At 35.3% G+C, this 25193-nt stretch overlaps 1 protein-coding gene across 6 annotated transcripts in view; it reads right to left on the reverse strand.

Moving 5' to 3' along the window:
* ERBB4 (erb-b2 receptor tyrosine kinase 4) overlaps positions 1-25193 on the reverse strand; it is a 1102331-nt gene that overhangs the window by 242511 nt on the left and 834627 nt on the right. For 2 of the 6 annotated variants that reach the window (XM_070270446.1, XM_023644061.2), the window contains exons 15-17: positions 24158-24312; positions 17185-17229; positions 16989-17063 (exon numbers count right to left, since the gene is read on the reverse strand). In XM_070270446.1, the coding sequence (XP_070126547.1) occupies positions 16989-17063; positions 17185-17229; positions 24158-24312 (275 nt within the window). The remainder of the gene's footprint in view (positions 1-16988; positions 17064-17184; positions 17230-24157; positions 24313-25193) is intronic. The other 4 variants (XM_023644065.2, XM_023644063.2, XM_023644064.2 and 1 more) reach the window with 2 other exon arrangements.

Consider the following 25193-nt stretch of genomic DNA (forward strand, 5'->3'; position numbering starts at 1 on the left):
ATTATGAGATCATTTTTGCTTTGGTGTTTTCCTTTTCTTTACCCTTGATGTTAGAGTTAAGTGTTTACTAACCTGATCTAATAGAGAGCTGCTGTTCTCTGATTATTCCCTACCTATTCACCTCCTTGCTCAGGGCTTTCTAGCTCCTTTCCTATTATTTTTTTTTTTTCAGGTGTGAGGGCCTTCTTGAGGATTTCTTTTAGGGAGTGTCTTGTGGCAATGAACTCCCTTGGCGTTTGCTTATCTGGAAAAGATTTTATTTCTCCATCATATCTGAAAGAGATTCTCACTGGATAGAGTATTCTTGGCTGAAAATTTTTGTCTTTAAGGATTTTGAACGTATCATTCCACTCTTTCCTAGTCTATAGAGTTTCTGCTGAGAAATCTGCTGAAAGCCTGATAGGCGTTCCTTTGTCAGTTATTTTCTTCTGCCTTGCTGCCCCTAGTATATTTTCTTTTGTCCTTTACTTTTGCCAGCTTCACTATTATATGCCTTGGAGTGGATCTTTTTACATTGACAAAGTTAGGAGATCTGGAGGCTTCTTTCACATGGATTTCCAGTTTCCTCCCCAGGTTTGGGAAGATCTCAGCTATTATTTCTTTCAACAAGCTTTCCGCTCCATTCTCCTTCTCTTCCACCTCTGGAATACCTATAATCCTTATGTTGCATTTCCCAATTGAGTAGATATTTCTCTGAGAGCTTCTTCATTTCTTTTTAGTCTTAGTTCTCTCTTCTCCTCCCTATGAAGCATTTCTATAGTACTATCCTCTATCTGGCTGATTCTCTCCTCTATCTTGTCAGCTCTGTTGTTCTGGGAATCCAGATTTTTCTTTATTTCATCCATTGTGGTTTTCATCTCCAACAGTTCTGATTGGTTCTTCTTTATGGTTTCAATCTCCTTTGGGAAGAAGCTCCTGCATCCATTAATTTGTCTTTCTGTGTTTTCTTGTAAGTCATTGAGTTTTTTAATGATAGCTGTTTTGAATTCTTTGTCATTTAGGTTATGGATTTCTGTTCCTTCAGGGTTGGTTTCTGGGTACTTGTCACTTTCCTTCTAGCCTGGAACTTTCGTATACCTACTCATACTGCTTGATGGAGTAGATTTTTGCTTCCTCATGGTGCTATTATCTGGTTGAAGCTACCACATACCACCACAGGATGGGGATCAAGCACTGTGCATTCTGGGCCTGGCACAAGCAGGGGTCCCCCAGCTCCAGCCACTGACTGCTTTTCTCTCTGAGCAACTGATTGATGGCAGATCTGGAGCACCGGGCATGGGGAGAAGTACTCTCCTTCCCCAGCATTTCCCCCAGTCCCTGCTTGTCTCTCTGTATGGAGCTCTGGTGATTGCAGGACTGTGCACTTTTCCTTTCCCCACTGCTGCTGCCACACTCTCTGCACCATGCTCCAGATGATCCCTGGGCTGGACTGTCTGGCAGGGATGAGGCACCTCCCTCACCTGTGCACTTTCCCAGCTGCCACTGCCATGCTCTCTGCACTGTGCTCCAGAGACTCTGGGGCTGGGGTGCTGAGTGAGGACAGGGGACCTCTCCCCACCTGCGCCCCTTCCCTGCCACCTTTACCGCACTCACCGCACAGTGCTCCAGATGATTCTGAGTACAGTTTCCGGCCCATCTCTCTCCGCAGAGCTCCTGCAGATCAGCTTTCACTTCCTCTGGAGGATCCAGCCCCACCACCACCTTCAGGCGTATGGCTGCATGGGTCTCTCAGACATCTTTTGTGATGTGCATTTGTCCTCTGTTGGTATATGAATGTCCTTTTGGTTGTATCTTAGAGGGGAGATTCCAAGGGAAGGGCTCCCTCCACCACGATGCTGACATTCCTCCCAGTTGCTACTCTTGTTTGTCTGCTGTAGTTTAGTTCATCTCTCACCACACTGTGTCAGAGTCCCTGGTTGACTAACCCCTGTCATCCCTGATTCCCTGCTCCCTAACACCTTCTAATCTAGTCATTTTTAAATAGCTAAATAACACCCCCAGTCTCTCAGCATCTTGGTGTAAATACAATAAATTTATGGCCAATGAGAGGAAAGGATATGTTAGCTAGAGGGATTTTGGGAGGGGACAAGTACAGCTGGAGCTGGTCCCTCTACTTCTGTCCTTGGACACAATGCTTAGAGCTGCTGCAGCCATCTTGCTACCAAGACAGAAAGATAAGAAAATGACATAAATTCCAGCCCTGATTTTACTGATCCATGGAACCAATGACAACAGTTCTCTCACTTCTAGACTTCTGTATTTAAATAATAACACATAAAACTATCTTTTGAAGCCATTAATATCAGCTCTTATTTTACTTGTAGCCAAATAAGGTCCTAATTGATAAAGGGACTGTGTCCAGATTTTCCAAGCTTTCCTTATTTTCTTGCATTGAACTGTCAAATGTGCTATCTCAAGAAAATTAGAGTTTTAACACAAAAGATGAACCAATGGCCCTTTCCTTTCCAGATAACTTTAATAACCCTGATGCTCCTATTATTTATGTCTGTTTAATCATCACAGTCTCTTGGTCATTCACCAGACTACCTACCAGTCTTGACTGAACACTTTTATTGAGGGAGGGGAGGTGCCCTATACTTTTACATGTAAAACTTAGTAGAAACTTGTAAAGCTTCCTCAAGCATGCAGTCTTTGAATTGTAGAATTTAAATGTGTTATAATGGACAACATTTTCATTGTCATCTGTTTTCAAATAGTGATAAATTTCAAAAGTAGTAAAATGTTTTCCTAACTTGCGAATCTCAAGAAAATATTTTACAGGAAGATCAATAAAGAGAATAGGAAGAAAACAGAGTTCTTCATTAGCATTTAACTTGTCAAAACATGAATATCCAATTTTTCTAATTTCTGGGTCCATACTAGATTGGAAGTAAGCCAAGGAAAAAAATGAGAGGGTGAGGCTTTTTCTGTCTATTCTCTTTTAAAGTACTCCACAGAGGACTTGGAGAAAAGACAAACAAACCCCCCTTCAAGGACTTTTGGTCATTGCACCCCACTTTAAATAATGTTTTCAATGTAGAATGGATCACTTTTATATTATAAGGGGAGGTTTATTGTGACCAAATTCACAGAAACACATTTTAAAGCATCTAATAACAATGTTTAGAAATATAACTCCTTTTTAAACTTATGTAAACACCCAATGCCTAATTAGAACATGTTTCTAATTATGGGGAAACCCTTTTTTTCCTAAAGTGATTGCTTAGAAGATGTCATGATTCTGCAGATGCTCTCAATACAGATTTAGAGCCACCAGATAATGTAAACAAAGAAAAAAAATTGAACCTAAGTCAATTCAAATAACATTGAAATAATATAATAGCAAGGAAACTTTATACTTTGCCTGAAACCACTTCATTTACACGCAGAAGAAATCATTACTACCAAGGAAAAAAAATACACTTACATGAACCAGATTGTCTTCCTGGCTAGAATATTAATTTTTACATCTGTTTTGTGTCGATTATTTTTCTTTTATTGAAATTACATATACTGTTAACATTAGGCCATATTTAATGGTATGCATTGCTTTGGACATCCAAGAGAGGATATTTTAAAATTTCTTTGTCTTATAAATGGTTATTAAGGAAATAATCTAAAAGTAGTATGGAGTAGACATATTAATTTCCTTTAAATTTCCTGACTGCTGTATATCTGCAAACTTTCTTCTTCTCAGTCTTTCAATTTTTCAAATTATGTATCTTTATTTTTCCATCTGGGATATTACCTAGAAAAATGGCTTACCTTTACTTATTATCACACCAGCTGAGTTCTTACAAAATTTCAGTTTTTCTTAGGGCAAATAGAGTGGAGAACAAGAGATGGCAGTTAATAGTCCAACTTCACTCTCTGGCACTGAGTTGGTTGCTGGAGAACATGATCACCTCTTCTTGAGGACATTGTGGGAACACTGAGTATATTACTACTTTAGTTATTGGCAAAATAGTGAAAAACAATCCAAAGAAAACAACTGTAAATTTTAGATGGTATGCAATGGGCATCAACCTCTAAAATCCATGGCAATTATTCTTTATTATCAGGGAATGATGTCTCAGTAATTAAAAGAGAGCGAGAGAGAGAAAAGAAAGGGAGCAGTCCTTCAAAGCAAGCTACTCTTAGTGTTTGTAAAGGGTGTGTCGTTGCTATGACTCACTGTTATTTGCTGTTTTACTTATTAATTATTTAAAACCTATACAGGACCAAAGTCATCCTATGAATTGTTGAACTATTAAAGATCCTTATATATATCTGTCCATCCAGGATCGCTGAAAACCAATTGAAAAATGAAAAATTATGTTGAAAGAAGGTTAACTAAACTTTTTTATTCATCAGGTCCTCTCTATAACATGAAGAAAACAATAAACTCGTTAGAAAATTTTCTAAATCATGCAGTCCTTGGGAGTTTTTGGTGAAAAACTTTCAGCCATATTTGATGAGACTCATCTAATTTTTGATAGGTATAAAAAATGATTTCTTATAAAATTATATATATAATTAAATATATATAAGTAAAGTGAGACTGTAACTCGAATGTTCTAGTTCTATAATTTTTAATGTGTTGCCTATTTGAATTTTGATAGTAATTAGCAAGTTTGAATGATAAAATTGAATATTTTCCATGCATTTTAATTGATACCTAGCTAAACCTACACTCTATAATGCCAGATACATACACATATATATGTGATTTTCTAATTTGTAAAAGATGTAAAATTAGGAAAGCTTGACTAACTTTCAATAGGAGATTGGTGGTACATTAATGCTAGAAAAAAATTCAACCTTAAAAAGAAAGTGTTATAGCTACTGATCTACAAGGCTGTCCATAATGCACTATTAAGTGAGTAAAGAAAGTTGCTGAATAACGAGGAGAGTATGTTCCCATACTTGTAAACAAACAAAAACCTTTCTTAGGGTATATATGTGTTAGTAGGAGGCTAAACTAAATGTGTGGAAGGCTAAACACAACTATATACACACATATATCAGTATTTAATACACTGAGCATGTATTACTTTGGTAATTTTGCATTCCACTTTAAAATATACTAAAGGGAATAATCTTTAAAAAAAAAAACAGGAAGAAGAAAAAAGGAAAAGAAATACTTAAATTATGGCTGGTGAGCTTTAACAGGCAGGATGGTGAATTCTACCTTTGCTTACTTTAGATATAAAAGAGAAGCATATTGCACAAATTGCTAAGATGAGAACTGTTGTTTGAGAATAAATTTAGCTATGTCAGTACAATCAGAAGCCAAAGAAATTTCACGTATAAGGGACTGTTGATTATAATTCCTTACTTGAGAGCATTTCAAAAAAATGAAACAGGAAAGATATTTCAGTATGATTTCCTGATATACTAATGTTCTGTACCTGCACAATTACGCAAATGCTGATGTTTGTAGTAATGGTGTAATTTGGAGTAATTGTTATATATCAGCATTTTGCAATTATCACTACAGGTATTGAAATCTGTTAATTTCTCAGAACGCATACAGGATGCTGTTAGATTCTGATTAAATATTTAACAGTCTTCTAATTTAATGAGTCCAGAATCACTGATAGCAAACCACAACCTGTTATTTTCCACGCAAAAATAAAATAGGGTGACCTTCAGTTGGATACATGTAAAGTAACACATTGCAAATTATTGATTATTTATGAATTAGCGTCAGAATATTTTAAATGCAAAAATTAGCACAGTTTATATTTGAATTTAATATCACAGACCATCAATCCCTTCACACACGCACATACACTAAAACATACCCTCCTCCCTTTTGGTAAGATGACTTCATCTACAACTTCAGAGAAAACATAGAACATTAAACAGAAACTCCCTCAGCCTTTGTCCATTAGTCTGTCTGCATCTTTCTGCATCCTCTACTTATTCTCCAGATAAAATGGGGGGCTTTTCATCTCCACATCTAATCTTTTCCCATTTCCTTTCCCTCCTAATTATTCTAAGTTTTTCAGGAGACTTATGATTGATAACCTCTTCTCTCTCTTGTATTTCCAAACTTTCACTCTCTACAAGATCTTCCAAAACAGACTCAAACTTCATCCATCTTCAAAATATCTTTCTCTTGATATTATTCCCTCTCCAACTATGTCCTGATCGCTCTCCTTTCGTTCACCTGTAAATTTCTCAGAAGAAATCAACATTTGGCTCTCTGCATTTCCACTGTTCCTATTCACTCTCACTGCCTCTGTATATGGAGAGACTTCTATACCTGTACATTAAATTTGCCATTAACATCACTGGGATCTGTCAAAATGACAGTTTTTCAAATCATTCCCATCAGTTTACAAACATGTTATAATATTTCCCAAGTTATGCAAAATAAACAAAAAAAAACACTTGCCCTTGATTCCATGTTCACTTCCCTTCACAGCAATCACCTTGAAAGCGTTCTCCATACAAGCAGTTTCCATTTCTGTCTTCTCCCTTCCTTTTCTTAACCTGTTGCAATTCTTCACCCATTTGATTTCTACCACTCCAATGGAATCTGCTCCTATCTTTTCAAGTTTCACTCATAACCTCCATCTTGTCAAATAACATGGTCAATACTGCTTCCCTCTGGGTACCAGCCGCAGTGTCACTTCCCTCCTCCTAGGAACACTTTCTTCACTTGGCTTAGAGTACTCCTTCTCCCCTGGTTTTCCTCCTACCTCCTCCAGCTCTGTCTCAATCTGCTATCTCCTATCCGTCTCATCTCTTCTGCCCTTTAAATGTTGCAGTATCCTGAGTCTCATTCCTCAGTTCTCTTTTCCTGTGCACTTTCCGCCTGTGGGATCTCATCCAATGTTATGGATTTAAATATGACTCATGATTCAGACCCCTCTCTTGAGCTCCAGAGTGTTGTAACTATCTGCCCATGCAAAATCTTCACTCAGCTACCAAGTAAACACCTGAAGCTTATCATGGCCTCAACAGAATCTTTATTCCCCATAAAATTTGTTCCACTTCCTTCTGAGTCTTCTCCATGTCAGTTTATGGCATCACCCTTCACCTAGTTACTTAGGTGAAAAACTGAGATGCCATCTATTATATTTTTCTTTTTCTGACCACCTCACACCATCCAGTTCATTTACAGTTTTCCTCATAGTAAATAATCATGCAAATATATAATTATAAACTGATATTGAATAATGTTTTTTCTTTTCCACTATACCATGAATCTCATGATATTAGGTATAACGTTAATTTGTTTCTCCATTCTCTACTCAGTGCCTTAGCAGAATGCCTGACATGTGGTAAATAAAATGAATATTTACTGGGTAATTATTGTAAAGTAACATATATAGAAGAGTGTGTTTTTTTGTTTCATCCTTTCAAAAATAAGTAAAATTTGGTATGTGTGATTTTACCAACAGTGGGAAAAATTTTTCTTGGCAGAAATCACTTTTCACCTTATCAACAGAACAAAGTGATACACAACCTAGGATTCACACTCTATCACCTGAACTCATTGCTGCTCTCAATGAACTTTGCCCCAGCTCACAAATCTTACTGTATGTACTAGGGAGGAAAATCTAGAGGAAACACTGCCTAAGCCCAGCACCATACTGTCGGTTATTTTATTGCTGAGCATCCATGAAGTGTGGATTCTTATTTCCACGTTTGATAAGTGAGCCTGGGAGTGGAAGCATGAAGGGAATTAGTAGCAGGTCAGGTGGTAGTGGTTTTCATTTGAAACCACCATGGTTTTACCAAATCTCTCCAGAACTTATAAATAACTGCAACTTTAGAAAAGATAAAAAATAAACTGATTCACAAATGCCTTAGATTAGTCTCTGATGTATTCATAATATAAAAAAATGTAAAAATATATTTATATTATGTTATTATTATACAGGAGCATGTGCCTAGATCATGGGAAGTATTGCTCCATCCCGACCAAGCAATGCCAGGTGTATCATTAGACTAAAATATGCTATGTGAGGACAAGCATTGTAAACTCCTGTACATTGGAGAAAGGCATAGTAGGTAAAAACTAGGACTTTAAAACTAAGGGAAAGACAATAGGTGAAATTGTTTAAGTAGACGATAAAATATTCAATCATCCTCATCATAGAAATAGCTTTTAACTGTTCATCCAGTTGGGAAGCAGCCTGGTAGAAAGGAAGAAATATGGTCTTTAAAATCCATCAGACACACTTGAGCTCAGATTTTTGCTCTGCCACTTACTAGCTAAGTGATTTTTTGTAAATTGCTTAATTATTCTGACCGGTTTCCTCATTTGTAAAATAGGAATGGTGATAACTATTTTTATATGCTTATCATGAAAATTAAATGTGATAATGTAGCACACCTGATAGATACATAAGGATTTTTTTTTTTTTTTTTAAGAATGGCAAAAACAAGCTCCTGCTAAATCTGGGAAGATTTTGGAAAAAGCAACACTATTCTAGGAAAGAAATAAGAAATGGTGTTTAGATTTTCCCATTGTTGTTTCTTTCTTTGTGTATAGAACAATGTAACTCTCCAGGATTTGAACTCTAGGATTTGAGGTCCAGAGATTAAAAAAAATAAGGATCTTTGGAAAACAGATTTTCTTCATTTATTAAAAAAAGAATTTTTTCTCCCTTAACAAGTAAACTTTTTATGGTAAGAGGTTTTTGTTATTGTTCTTTTATTTTGTGCTCTAATAAAAGTAACTATAATTATTCCATAAATGACTCAAGCATATGGAAGGCCTTACTCTGGGTAGAGGAACAGAATGCCATAAAAATTGCAAAGCTACAAGCATTCAGCGTTTATTAGGGGTGGGTTTTCTTTCCTTGTCATTCATTCTTTAGTACTGAGTTACTGTGAAATTACAATGAAATTATATCACTTTGGGTTTGAGGGCAGACGGTAGCAGAGAATGAACTCACTGTGAGAAAATTCGCTGGTAAATCAAAGCACTCTCTGTTAATTAGCTCCTGCCTACATACATAGTATGGAGAAATAATTGTATGTTTATGAAAGAATGATTAGTTAGGGAATGTGCTGAGGTAATAAGAAAAAAGCACGAAGAGAGCAATTTGAGTTAATATCTACACATCATTTTATGTAACCATATCACAGAAGGGGGTCCCAGTTAATTAGATTCCTTTAGTTAAATAGGAAATATGAAAAAGGAAAAGATACTTAGGGTCCAAAACAATGTATGCCTAAGCTATATAGGGGAATAATTTGGTCTCTTTCCTGGATATATCTGTCAGGCATAAAAATAGAAACTTTGACATATACTTAAGAAATCTTTCTGCCTAAGTGTTGTTCATTTGTGACATACAAAAATTGAAACAATATTTTAACAGACATCTTGGCTACAAAATGCAATTTTAAGAGAGTGTGTACAACATAATTCCACATTTTTGAGTAGTTTTCAGTTTAAGAATTAGACAGTACTGGGAATTCTAAATGCAGACCTAAATTATCATATTTTAGTCTACTCTTGTAGAAGTTTATAACATCTGTATAGACATATAAATATACAAGTACATTCAATGGGTTCAGGCAAATGGATGTTTTTCCTTGGATCTGACTCATCTCGTCTGTAACCTATTGACAAAGACAAAATAAACACCCTTCTGTGAATACACAAAAGCCATCCCTCCACCATTCTTGTGTGTAAAACTGTTACCAAAATATCATTCATAGGGAAAAGGCCTATGATCTCTCCATCTAGATGTCACATTCTAGAATCAGAATCTGTGGCCTCCAAAGTGGGGACGCAAGAGAAAATATTACAATCCCTCTGTTACAGTTTTATTTCTTCCTTTTTAATATCTACCATAAATTCTATTTATATAATTGCATAGATGAGGGTGTGATGAAAACGTTTTCACTGACAAAGAGTCTTCAAAGTGTCATGATGACAGCTGTGGAGCAGTGCTGTCTGACAGATATGTAACGCAAGCACCTTATTTAAAATATGCTAGTGGACATACTTCTAAAAGATGAAATTAATTATAATAAAGTTTTATTTAACCCAATATATCCAAAATTATTAACATTCCAACACGCAATCAACATGTCAAAATTGTAACAAGATGTTTTACATTCTCTTGTTCATACTATGTCATCAAAATCCACTGTAATTTTTACAGTTACAGCGCACTTCAATTTGTTTTAACCCCATTTAAAGTGCATAGTGACCACATGTGGCTAGTGGTTACCGTATTAGACAGAGCAGGTCTGGTGCACTCTTGGGAAAGACTCACTAGTCTGATAAATAAATGGAAAGACCACAGTTTTGGTGTTAAAATTGGGGCAGTTTGGTCCTAATTATATCTGTGAGTTATTGCTCAAAAATGGAGCATTGAACACCTGGAACCAACATGTACACTGAGTCCTTACCTAATATAAATGTCCAAAGGAACCCTAGTTTTAGTTCTAAGATAATACCATATTGCTTGCTTCTGGCTCCTTTTACGACAAGGAAAAGATAAATTATTTGAAGATAGTAAGAAAAATTTCTCTCACACTTAAAGGTGTCCTTATATGGCAAAGTTGCATGAGACACAAAAAACAATTAAGTTCTTTCCTTGCAAGACAATAAAAAATAGGAAAAGCATCACTGGAAATGGTATATGCTTAAGTCAGCATGTAGGAGTGGCAGCAGAATTTGAAGATGGCCCGCAGGGTTCCAGTCCCTGGTGTGTGTACCCACCACAGTCCTACAAGTGCAAGGGCTTGGATTCTGCCAACAGCCTGAAAGAATGTGGAAGAGGACTCTAAGCTCCAGATGAGAACACAGCCCAGACAGCACCTTGATTTCAGCCTGGTGAGATCCTAAGGAGAGAATCCAGCCATGCCACGCCTGTTCTTTTAATTACAGAACTGTGTTGTTTTGTTTTAAGTTGCAAAGTTTATGGTAATTTATTACACAGGAATAGAAAATGTATATAGCAATTGAGCAATTCCTTCACTTTACCTGACCACAAAGTTTTTCTTTTTTAAATACTTACCATTTTAGTTATCAAATATATACTCCAGATCTACAATATTTTGAATTTCAGAATGGGTTTGGGGGGCAAATTCTGACAGTTTTAGATGCTAATTCAGTAATATCGTCACAATGGGGAAGTTTACTTTGATACGTTCACGGTAACATAATTATTCTGCCGTTTTTTCCTTATAAAATACTGAAATCATTTCACAAACTAAGCATGCTTTTAAGGATTGACTACCAAGAATAAGTTTAAGATCAAAGATATATGCTATATGTGCTAGCCCTCATCATTTTGTAGCATATTAGTGCCAGATCCTTCAATCAATAGTATTTGGGTGCTGACTAGATGAGAAAGCATTGCCCTACGACTCTCAATAGTTTACTGATCACTTTCATCTCAGCTTTTAGTCAGGAGCCAGGTCAGATGCCATTTTTTTATATACATATATATATAACCTGTTGTTTAACCTATTTAGTTCTAAGTTCTTTGGAAAGCAAGAGGTAATTTCTCTTTACTTGGAATAACTTGTTAATTTTGCCAAAACTGCTACTTTTTCACTTCCTTTTTTCATTGCCAAAGTATCTCTATATGTACCATCTACAGAAATGTTGCAAAGGGTTTATATTTTTAGTTGGTTGCAATTTAGAAGGCTCTTAGTTGGAAAAAAATGTGTTAGAAGTGAAATAAGATGAAATAGAATTTAATATTTCTAATCTACTAAAATCTCAATGAAAAATCCTGAGTATTAGTGATGACTTACTCTAAATTGTACTTTATGAGAAAAAAAATGCCAGGGGTCGAATCTTGGAATAGCACATGCAAAGCAGTTTTGTTTTTTTTAGGAAGATTAGCCCTGAGCTAACATCTGCCACCAATCTCCTCTTTTTGCTGAGGAAGTTTGGCCCTGAGCTTACATCTGTGCCCATCTTCCTCTATTTTATATGTGGGACGCCTGTGACAGCATGGCTTGATGAGCGGTGTGTAGGTCGACGCCCAGGATCCAAACCTGTGAACCCCAGGCTGCCAAAGAGGAGTACGTGAACTTAACCAATATTCTACCAGCTGGCCCCTAGAATTCTTTGATAATTTTGGCATTTTATGAGTCCTGGGAGGTATGGGAGACAAATCAACTCAAAAAGAAGAAACACACACTTTCCTTCACCCCTTCGAACTATCTGTAATTCAAAAGTAAATTTAATCTCTAGAATGTGGTGGACTGAGGAGAGACATAGCAAAAAGCCTGTGTACTTTTATTTTTTGGACTGAAGGATCCTAACACAACTGCCACTCATCAAAGGTAACCATCTATGGGCGATTTTGACTATTTGATTTGGACATAAGTTATGAACTAAGTTCCTTGGGGCAAAACAAACAAAGAAAAAAGATTGTGCCATTTGTGAAAGTGGTGTCAAGAATATTACATCGTCGCTCTCATATATCATACAAGGTCACATGCTAAAGGATAAACTGCTATGTGACCTGTTAGGTAATAACCACAACACCGTAAAGTAAAATGGGACACAGACATTAAAATGGGAGGGGAATACGAAACGTTTCAAATATCTCCCCATATGAGATTTAGAGAGGTAAACCGAATTCAATTACCTATTTCACATTGTGAAGCATCTAGAATAATTGAATTGTAGCAAACAGCCAGATAAAAATGTTTGAACACATATCTAGTATTTTTCATAACTTCTGTTACAAATTCAAAAAAATGTATTGGTTTACATTTTGGATTGCTAACTAATAAAAAGAAACGCTTTGCCAATACAGCCTTGGCTTGTTGAGATTAACAAATTTAGCTCTAATGGAGTAAGAGACTAAGATTATAAAAAGCTTTGGATATATATTTGACAAAGAAACTCAAATAGAATAGAATCCAATACTTTGTTCTATTAGAATCTATATGAAAATGGCATACACGCAAGCTCAAATAGATAACACACAAGAATAACAAAAAAAAGAAAACTTGCTAAACACATTTCTTCATAAGATTCTTGATGGAAAAGAAAGAACATCAAAGGTAAATGCTATTTTTAAGGCATTTAATTCAATTCAGATGAGGGAAGTATGGAGAAGTTCTAAAATACCAAGTATTATTTTCATTATAAGTAGCATATTCTAGGGGACTACAGGTAAAAAAAAAAAATTCTTTTCTAGGCTATCCAATCTTCCTGGAAGAAATTTCAGCAGCAGCCTGTAAGGTAAATGGAGTGTGGAAAACCAATTCACAAATTGCAGGCTTGGGAAAGAATAACGGTGCTTAGAAAATGAAAGTCGATCAAGATTGGAAACATTTCACCTGTTTTCATTTAAATCTTCAATCTTTTTTCCTGCTAGTTTAGGAAACAGAATACAGCATAATGGAGCAGTAGGGAGTATGAACTCTAAATATTTTGAAATAGCCACACTGACAGGCTCAATGTAATTTTCTGAGACTAAAAGAAAACTAGGCATTTGGATAATTTCCAAGTTCAAACATGGTTTATAAAACTTGAAACAATTGTTTTCTATCATGTATTTTGCCCTCTTTTTATGTCAGATTTACTTTAATCAATTAAGACCGAAGCTTAAGAAAAACTGAAATTTAAAAATGGAAAATGACCTGAAAACCAGACCAGTGTCCTGTTTTCAATTAAATGTATGCCCACCCCATTTCAGAGACGTAAGCATTTACTGCAATATTAAGGACCCGAAAAAGCAGACACTTGTTACTTTCACTTTTCATCCAACCTATGTCAGATGCTCCATGGTCATACATGGTTTTCCAAAGCACCCAAGCTAATCTTTCATGTAAATTCCAACTGCCTTAGAAACAGCCTCTGACAGGTCAATAAAATCTGGAAAGTCAACACAATTGAAGAATAGAGTCACATTGCTTTAAATTTAAATTCAAAACAGGTATTAAAGATATCCATAGTTTTCTAAGAGGAACAATTAGCTACTTACTACCAATTCTTTGAAATCATTATACTTAGAAGTGTGACAGACACAAGTTTAAATGCTTAAAACCTGAGAAATTTTCATATGTCACTTCCATAGTCAGTGAACTTTTGGATTAATGCCTGACTAATATATAAAATACTAATAGAACACAACCTCATGAGATTTTCAAAAGTGTTATTTTGACAATATCTCAATTAAAGGTGTAACTACCAGGAGTGAATGTATACTAGATAATGGCTCCCGGGTGCTCGCTCACGTAATCACACAAATCTTAGGAGGTGTAATGATTCCCTTTTAAAAAATTACCATTATCACCCCCATTTCACAGATAAGAAACATGGCAGAGCCAATACTTGAACCTAGGCTTTCACCCTGAAGAACCTCTGCTCTTTACCTATAGAAAGATCTACAGGTGATTTTTCATGGGAATAATGGGCTGAACCGTACTATCCAGACTCTAGTACTGGACACGGTCACCTATTTATCACAAAGTTAATTTGCATTAAGTGTATTGGTCTGAGACTACAGGGAATGGCCTGTGAACCCAGGCAAGTATTAGGATCAAAAATTCACACACTGCTTTTGCTTAAATGTTGGAAATATGAAATCTATAGTAAGAAACATTATGACTATGAGTTATATAATATCAATTACTAGCATGGAAAACCACAACTGATCTGTCACTACGGTTTTAACACTTTCTGCCTATGACCTCCTACTGTCGGTACCAGTGGCCCTCATTATGACAGTGATTCTCAAGGAGAATAAATAAATGCCCTCCCTTCCTTCGAGAGACCGATCAGAAAGGGTAGAGGTACACATCAAATCCCCCTGGGAGAGTTTGAGTGACTTACCTCCTCCCTCTCGGAGGTATGCTCCCCCATCCTCAATGTTTAAAATCCTTGACACAAGAGAAATAATAAATAGTAACACTTATTGAGTGATTTACCTGAGCCAGGCACTGTTCTATGGGCTCATTCAATCTTCACAACCAACATACGAACTATATTGATATTCCTATTTTATATGCAAAGAAAGTGAGGCTCAGATAATTGAAGAAACTTACCCAAGGTCACACATCTAAAAAATGGTAGAGCCTTGCTTTGAACTCAGAAAATCTGATTCCAAAGACAGCACACTTAACCACCAAACTATATTGCCTCTTGCTGGTTGGCTGGAATAATTATAAGAAAATCATGGAAACAAATTGATAACACTCTTCAAAGTGATAATACAGTGACTCAACTGAAGTCTCAAGGAGGAAAAATTACTTCATGAATATAGGAACAATCTAAAATGGATCTTGGCTTATGAAACTTCACTTTGAGCCTTAGGCATGCCCCCTCTCTCTCTCTCTGCTTAATTTTTTCATAATTTTGACCTTGCTCTAAGCAATTGTACTAACTAGTCTTGATTATGCCCGAGTGCCAAAGTGCCACTGTTGTATAAATCACTTAACTGAACCACGTCCTTCTTTTTCAGAATTTAATTTCTCTATTTATTTCATTAAAAAATAACATTAATAAGACATGTCAACTACTTGATTGTTTTAAAAACATTTAAAGGCAAAATACCATATACATGAAAAAATATGACTAAATTTAATGACATAGATGAATCTCATATAGGTAAAATTTAGCAAAAGAAGCCAGATATGAAGAGTACATACGGTATGAGACAATTTACATACAATACATAAACAGACAAATTGGCCCATGGTATTAGCTTCCAGGACAGCAGCTACCCTTGGAATGGGGCACAAAGTGGTTTCTGGTGCTGGGACTATTCTGTTTCTCAACTGGCTGATAGTTACACAAATGTTTCATTTGGAGAAATGCACTGAATTTTACATTTATGCTTGTGTACTTTTGCACTATATATATTTCAGTACAAAAGTTTACATTAAAAGGCATCCAAAACTCTAATTTTCCTAATTGTAATTTAGTGCTATGTGCTCTCTTCCAAAAGAAACAATTAATTTGTATGATAAAGAAAGAGAACAACATTTCTATATAACATTGTAAAGTTACTGTTTTCCTAAATATGAGATGTTTTGAAAGTCAAATCTATTGAAGTGTGATTTATATATAGTACAATTTATCCTTTTTAACGTAGTGAACTATGATTTTTAACAAGCACATACATTCCTGCAACTATCACCACTATCAAGACATGAAACAGTTCCAGTACCCCCAAATTTCCTCATTCCCTTTTGTAGTCACCTCATCTCCCACCCACAGCCCCTGGCAACACTGACTGATTTTCCGTCCCTGTAGTATTGCTTTATCCAGAATGCCATAAATGGAATCATACCGTTTGTATTCTTTTAAGTCTAGCTTCTTTCATTTGGCACAATGCATCTGAGGTCCACCCACATTTTGTGTATATCAGCAATTTCTATTTCTATTCCTTTCGAATAGAAATAGCAATTTCTATTCCTTTCTATTGCTGAGTAGTATGTATGTATGGATATACCACAATTGAAGAACATTTGAGTAGTTCCCAGTTTTTGGTGATTTTGAGTAAAGTCATTACACACATTCATGTATAGGTTTTTGTATGAACATGAGTGATATGTTTTATTTTTTTAAAGCCAACTTGTACATTTACCTACACAAAATATATTTTATATTAGCTTTAGCCTGTGGTAATTCTGATGCTGAGAGAATATTCCAACCAGTTCAAAATAATGTAAAATCAGAAACTGAATCTAATCAAATAACAAATATCTTACAAAAATAGATCAACTTTTGCAAATTCCTCTCTTAAAAATATTTCTTTTTGCAATCATCTACAGAATTAAGAACAAAAATATTCTATTAAAGTTCTAGATTAATAATTCAAAATCCTGTTTAAGCTGTACAAAATTAAAAATCAATGACATTACTAATTGGATTCTAAAATCATAATAAATGAAGAAGAGGTAAGAAATGTGGCTTGAAAAATAAAATGTTATATGCCTCTTTCATAACTCCCTAATTTAACATATTATAAATTTCATCCAACTGGTTAGTACTTTTTATCCATGATAATTGGGAAAGGATTTGAGTGACAAAATGGAAACATGGTAGATGTTACCTAGCATGTTGTGGTAAAGTGGAATGGCCCGTCCAAGGGTAGTAAATGCAGTCATGACTAGTGGGACCGCTACACCTGCAGGCAATTACAGAACAGAAAATATCATTCTCCATTCACAGTGACATGCATACACATGCACCAGTGCTCACACATGGAGCCTCGGAGGAAGAGCATGAGAAGCAAGCACACCAAGTACCTATCCATCAGGCCGATGCAGTCTTCAATACTTGAGCCTATGCACCTGCAGAAGGTCCAAATTTCAAAAATACAAGGAAAGAAAATTAGTCATTTCTTAAAAGACAGTAAGATAAACACTACTTGCATCCAATTCTTAATTATAGTTATTAGACAATTGTGGAACACCATGAATTTAAAGCCAGTGAGATTATTGCTTGATGGATATGCAGAAATGAATTGCAAATACCACCCAAGTGTGTTGCAAAGAAATATGTTCACAGAGAAGGAAATTTTATTCTGTTTCTGTGGATAACTTCCAAATACATATAGCTCATCCCTAATGTTTTCAATTCATTTACATCATTCATGACTATATGTCTTGATGAATAACTTGATAGTTCAACGGCGATGATTGCTTTCATGCACATGGTTTCTTCTAAAAGGCCTTAAGTTTAAGTAAAAGACAAAATCAATAAGAAAGGAAACATAAACTATTCAATATAATATAAGAACCTGATGCTTAATACTCATTAAAGATGGATTTTGACAGAAAATGAGTTAACATGCTTTAATACTATTCTCATGGATACTTTACATAATCACATTATTCCATTCCTTGGTTGTGACTGTCTTTAAAATATACTTATCCTTAAACATGAATTCATTTAAAAAGCAAATTAACTGGTTTTACCATATTGCAGTTTATCTTGACACTCTCTTTTAAAAGGGCAGTGCCATAATAGGCAAACAAAAACAAGATTTTCAACTGCCATAATATTTAACTCAATAGCAAATAAATAAATACTCTCCAAGGAAATGAATAAATTGAGACCCAGATAACTGAAGAACCCACTGAGATTAACATTTAAGTGAAATTATGTAAGAATACAGAATTCTGTTGTATAGTCCCTAGAATTTTGTTTTGAAGCATTATAGATAAATTATTTCTTCCATCTTCCAATGTACTTGAATTGTATTTCTTTCCCTTTTCTCCCATCAGAGACTTATAGCTCTAGTGGATTAATAACTTCCTTCTACAGCTATGGTTTATAGAACTGTCTAAATCTGCTGGTAATAAATTTTTTTTCCAAACTCTAATTTCTAAAACTAAAAAAGAAGCTGAAGTTAAAATCACTATATAATGAAGTAATAAAGCACTCATGAATAAGGCTAGATTGTCTATTATACTTTTAGATAACTCTCAACACTGGTAACTTAACATGACTATGCATATAATAGTCACTATTTCCCTGCTTCTTCAATATCAGTGATAACATTTATGCTAGGTGGAAAATTGTTTTTGCTTTGAAGGTTGGTTTTGAGCAGCTGAGAAAAATTTGAACATACAGAAATATAGAAAATACACCATGAAAAAAGTCTTTAAAGAAAGCAAATAAAAAACATAGAGCATGTAGCATTGAATTGGTACCATAATCCATAATCAAAAGCATTTCTAAAAATAAAAAATTAACTACTAAAAAAGTTTCCAAAATATCTTACATAGTTTTCTTTTTATTCTATTCTGAAGAATTTTTTTTTAGGTTCCTATTATATCTTCTCAAAATGCTTTTTTTTACACAGTATTGCCATTTTGTAAAGTTAATAGTCTACTTCTCATTTCCAAGTGAGAATCTGAAAGCTGTGGTTCATTTGTAATCTGTATCTTTATAATAACTTTTTAAAGTTAAAAATATTTGAAAACAAAATTCAACTTGAGGGGAAAGTGTGACTAACGAAAGATCTTCATTCATCCATTAAAAAAAAATGTGCTCATGCCTCCTAAGTGTTCCTGCTCTTCTAGGAGCTGGAGAGAAAAAAAAGATGCGGTAGACAGTTGTCCTATTCTTAATGAGCTCACAATTTAAAGAGGGAGATGGATGCATAAACAGAAGGAGATGGATATATGTGATAAATATAATAAGAGACATGAAGACTGGTTTAGGGGAGTGTAGAGGACGGATGCCCATGCCATAGGTGATGGTAGCCCTCACGGAGAAGTTAGGAGCTGAAATCCAGGGTGCAGAGAGCTGGGGTTGGAGTGGCAGTGATTTCTAAGGGGAAAGAAGCAGCAGGAACAAAAGCATAGATCCGAGGAAATGTAGAATGTGTATGAACGGCTACAAATAATTCTGGATAGTCAGAGAGAAACGTATGAGGCAACAGAGAGAGGGAAAAGAAGAAATCAGATCATGAGATGGGAGCCAGTTTACGAAGACTATTTTCTTCAGAATAAACTTAATGGAAAACCACCGCAGGATTTTAAAGTGGTAGTGAAACTGCTAGATGTATTTTATATGGATCTCTTTGCCCAGTGAAGACTAGTCAGCTGGGAACCAGGTAGAGTCCTTTGGCACAGAGATTACTTTAGTCTATGTAAAGAAATGATGAAGGAAAACACGAGAGGAATGGTAACTAGGATATAGGCAAAGGGACAGATTCAAGAAATACCTTGAAAAGTACAGAAAAAAAAAAGAGAAGTTGATGACTGATTGATGACGGAAGTGGAAAGATCAGAGGAGTTAAAGATGACTCATATGTCTAACTTTGAGAATAGTGGTACCATCAGTGACAAAATGCAAGATGAGGAATCTTTCCTTGTGGGTGTCTGTGTTGGGGGAGGAGGGGTTGATAATTTCAGATTTATTTTCTAGAGTTGAGAGTGGTGGTCCTATATCTAGGTAGAAATGTTCCTCAGCAGCTGGAAAGATGGGTCTGTGGCTGAGGGGAAAGAAAGCACAAGTAAAATGATCAGTTTTGAAACAGCATGCAGGAGAAAGCTGAAATCACCTAAGTGGATAAGATGGCTGTAGAAGGATCTATAAGGTGAGAAAAGCAGAGATGGACTGAAACCCAAGGAACTCCAATCACTAACCAGTAGGTGACATAAGATGACCTCATGTGCCAGAGGCACAGGAAAATATAATTGACTAAAATCAATTAATTGCAGCGTCATGGAAACCAAATTAGGAGAGAACTTCAGGAAACAGGGTGATCATCAGTGTCAAATGCAAAGAGAAGTCTAATAAAATAGCAACTACTGAGAGTATTTTAGTTGTCATTGTCAAAGTCACTAGAATTTAGGTTGCTGTGAGTTAAGAAGCAAATTGGAGACAAGAGAATAGAGGCAAAGAGAAAGGAAGAGTGTACTGAGGGGGCAGGATGTGGGGTCAAGAAAGTTTGTTGAGGGGATTGTGCAGAATATTTGAGATTTAAACATATTTATAAGCTAAAGATGAAAGAAAAAATGGAAGACAAAGAAGAATGTGAGTATGACTGAAGTGGTACCATCCTTTCTAAATGCAAGTCACAGTATTTAAAGATGTATATTCTGTTTCAACTCTGTAATTTCTCTATATAAGCAAATAATTACCACATGCAATTTATATTGATTCAGCAAGATCACAGAATAATGGAAACATTGAACTTTTTAAACAGTCAAAATCCCAAATAAGAGACTGAATAAGGATATCGAATAATACAACTCTCTATAAAATTAGTGTTCCAAAGTAGCAATTTTACAGAAAAATCAGAAAGAGAACTGCAACATGTCAATATATCATATTGCAAAAATATCTGAAATTCTGAATATAGAGCTGTGTTCAGCATTTGCCAGTACTTACTGATGTATAAGCACTTTGATGTACCCATTTAACTAACATGGTGGAGATATTTTGATAAAACCTCCTCCAAATTTTGAAATGAAAATGGGAGAATATTTAAAATTTTCAATGAAAACAGTATAGACAATAATTTCACAAACAGCTCTTTTTTCCTCGCTCCATCAGTGGAAATTATTTCACTATATAAATTTAAAAATATAAAAAGGATTGATTTAAAGAGATTAAGGTATATAGGAAATTTAATAAAATGAAATCATGATTCTAATACTAGCAAAAACATTTAATTAAATTTTTAAAATATGCTTTATGAAAAATAAATATCCAAGTCCATGTCTAAAAACCAAAGACAAACTGGCGTTTATCTGGACTCAAAGTCATGTTAATGAGGAAACTCTGATCTCTGCCCTTATGGCCACTTAATGACATACTAAATTTAGCTTATAAGTTCTCTTTTAAAATTTCTATTTTGCTAATTTCAAATATTAAAGCCATTCCTAAGTTTTCAATTCTTGCTCATCATTTCAAAATATGGAGAAGGATCTCTAATGGAAGGATGTAAATTGTGAGAATAAAAATTCGCTGGACTGTGAAGTCCCGGCAGTCGAGAACTGTGTCTGCATATTTCTGAACTCAGCTATCACTAAATCTGATGCACAGTAGGCGTTCAGTATAACAAAGCTGAAGAATGAACGAAATGAGAAAAGGCTGCTAAAATAAAAATCCTCTAGTCAAGGCAAAAAGAGACACTGACATTTTTTTTTTCTCTAGGAATATTAACCAGAATCTCCTGATGGGTGCAAAATGGATAACCTATTTTAAAAGTATCTAAAGAACTTATTACAGCCAATAGATTTAATGTGCTTTTAGAGTAGCAAAAGTGCTTTTAAGGTATTACACAGATAATTTTATTTTCAGAAAATCATTAAACAGTATTTGAAGTAAGAACTTTCCTTCTAAAAAATGTGATTTGAAAGACTTTCCATTAACTTGGTTCTTCAATTATCTAGCTGACATAATATTGGCATATAAAAGAAAAGTTGTTTTCTGAAGTGAAGCTGGTCTGGTGAGCTCACACTTACTGATAGGGTCGCTATTACACGCTTTTAGGAATAAAAATAGTCTCTCGTCCCATCATCCCCATTGCCCCTGTGATCTCTCCAGACAAGGATTCTACCTCTACATACTCAACTGGAAAAGAAGGGACTAAGCACAGAGCACTGCATTGCTTCAGTAAAGGATCTCAACGCACAGGGCCGCACAGCAGTGCAGTACAGAGCGGGGTTTAGTACCCCTTCTGGGGCCAGGACCACAGAACTCTCATAAAGCGAATGAACGCGGATGATACGGAGGCTATTAAAAAAAGGGAGGTGGAAAGCTAAATGAAGATAAGAACAGAAATCCTTCAGGACTAAGTCAGTCATTACAGAATCCCCTTCCCCTGGAAGACGCCAGGGAGTACAACATTCAAAGTCTGTCTCGCCACCATTCTGCAGCAGTGAATTTAAGACGTCTTCCTCTTTACTTGGAGTTCCCAAGCACTCTGGTCAGATTCGTTCCCTATTGCTCTTTCATCCTCCCTTTTGGTTGACATCCAATTTTTGTTGCTGTGGTAAATTAATCTCTTCATTGTCCCCACTTCTATTTCTCCCCACTCTATATCTTTTCTGTTATTGTATAATCACGATTATAAACGGCTGAGAGGAAGACACACCAGCCACACATCCCAACTATGGCTCTGTGATCTCACTTTCATTTCCCTAATGGCTTCTTTGTAATTAGATTTGCAAAAACAGCAAAAGGTCTCATTTTGAATGGCAACAGCTGTTGACATCAACATTATATTGAATAATTTACTGGTTTAATTTTAGCTTCAAAACAATAAAATCCTCTTGTGGATGATTATTTTAGCAGGCAAAGTTTCCTCTTTCTGTTGCTGACTCTTCTGCTCCAGCGGTACCAGTTGTTTCTATATAAAACACTCTTAACCCAAGTATACCAAACCCTCACAAGGGGAGCAGTTTATTCCTTCTAGTTTCCTTGAAGCAAAGTGTTTAAGTGACTCTTTCAGCATCCTAAGTCTGTGTGCTTATGTGTAAACCAGTGAGTTAGCCTTAGCTCTTCCAAGCTGAATTTGAATTTGAGTGGCAGAATATTACTTTACCTTTGGAGGGTCTGCCACTTCATAGAGTGACTTAAGCTGATTTCTTGACCTGCAGGAAATTGTAGCAGCATCTGCAAATTGATGTCCTCTTGGAAGAAAATGATGTTGCTCGCTTAACTTCTTCAATATTCCCTAACAGCAAGTCCTTAATGTGGCAGAAAATCTCTTTATGGAATCTCACACTTTCCCGGCAGATTTAAAGGACCCGAGATGATTCTCAACAAGTGTATGTGTTTGTACATATTTGTGCACATGCGTGTGGGCACTCACAATGGAGAAGAGGTTTTATGGAGAGAAAGAAGATAGAGTATGTGAAACTGCTCCCAATTCTAAAATTATTTACCTTGTGAAGGAAAGAAAAAATATCCTTGCTAAAATAGATATGCTGTCTTTTAAAGAAACAGTTGTTGGGATTTGTTAGATGAATGACAATATTCCTTTTATAGTTCAGTGCTTTTCTTCTTTCTGTAATCTCTCTTTGTTATTCAAATGCTATCAATATCAAAGGTAATCTAATTATTATTCATTTTACAATGCATCCTTTCGAAAAATAGAAAAATTTTGAACCCATCTTTGAATTGTCCTAAATTGGTGAAAGAAATTCAGGGTTATAGGTTAACCTGTAATAAAATTACTTTCACAGAATGTACTTGTAATTTTATTGAGATATATATATATATATATATATATCACTAGGTTCCCTTTTTTATTGCCATTGATATTTTTGCTTATATTTTGTGGGAGAAGTAATCCAGGGCAGTATTTATCAAAGAGAGATAGCCTCACTTTAAGCTGGTTGTAACAACAAAGAAACAGAAATAGAAAACCTCTGTTAAAGCTTTATTAAGGACAAATCTCAAAAGTATGATTACTGTCTTGTCATTTCTGATATCTTCAATCTCCAGTAAAATCTGGAAGAATTTCTACACTCCTTACAAAGCAGACCTGACAACAGCTTCACGAAGGTGTCAATAGAACAGCTATAGGTAAATGTTAAACCGAAATATTTCAGAGGGCATAAATTTGATTCCATAAACCATTCTTTGAGAAAGGATTTCTCTTAAAATCAACATGTCAATATAAAGATGAATGGAGTTTTGTATAAGAATATTATACATTTGGTAGATTGTGTCAGGGATGAAGATGCACATGTGAACATTTTGACTGAGACTCCCTACAAGATGGAATCCTTGGCCAGCAAGGATGCTTACCCTTGGGTGCAGTTTGGATGGCATGGGTGGCACTCCCGATCCTGATCAGCATACTTGAAGATGAAACTGTTTGCACCCTGCAGGCCATCTGGACATTTTTCCACACAGTTCGGGCCATCCTTAAAATGGGAGCACTTGGTACAGTTGTCAGGTCCCTGAAATGTGAAAAACAAAACAAAATGGAGAAAGAAAAATGGGTACCATTTCCTCTGGAATGTACTCATGTGGCTTGGTTACTGAGACTTGAGTGGGTGGCCAATCTTCCTCTAGGGGACTGGGAAATGTTTTCAGAAGTACAAATGGGATGTCATTATTGTAGTTTTGCCATCAGCAAAATTGTCCTATGACTTTGACTGAAGGACATCAATATTTTCTTTCTGTCATTTATTCCTGGTGAAATTGCAGTGCAGCAATATTTGGTAACAACCCATTTTCCCTAGGGGTATTTCAAGCATGATCACTGGGAATATGTGAATATTCTTAACAAAGAGTTAATAAAGAGAAGGAAATGTTAGGAATTAGGTAATACTGAATTTCATAGAAATGTGAGATGTAAACTTTCCTTTGATTGTACAATGACTATTTGAACAACAAACTTAAAAATTTACTATAGTTGAATTATTAGGAATTAGGCAGTTTAGGCAAATAAAAGTTCATTTCTAGGTTACTGTTCATCTCAAATCGGCATGTGATAATGCTAAAAATCGTATTATGTCTATTTATAAAGATTTTAGTAAATCACAGTACAGTACCATATAAAGCCATATAAAGAGAGCCATATAAAGGCACATTCTGATGAGTAAATATCAAAAACTCCATAATAATAAAGTAGATACATACAAAAGAAAATTGTACAGAGAAACTCATCCAAGAATTAAAGTGATGTAAATATGAACATGACAAATTTAAATAGAGCCGGCTCACTTCATGTATTTATGTTTACAATATACAGTAATTTTCTAATATTTAGAATAACGAGCAATAATAATATGCAAATACATGTTAAATATCATAACAAAAGTAAAATTTTAAAACT

Source organism: Equus caballus, chromosome 6, assembly GCF_041296265.1.
Source record: "Equus caballus isolate H_3958 breed thoroughbred chromosome 6, TB-T2T, whole genome shotgun sequence".
Lineage (NCBI taxonomy): Eukaryota > Metazoa > Chordata > Mammalia > Perissodactyla > Equidae > Equus > Equus caballus.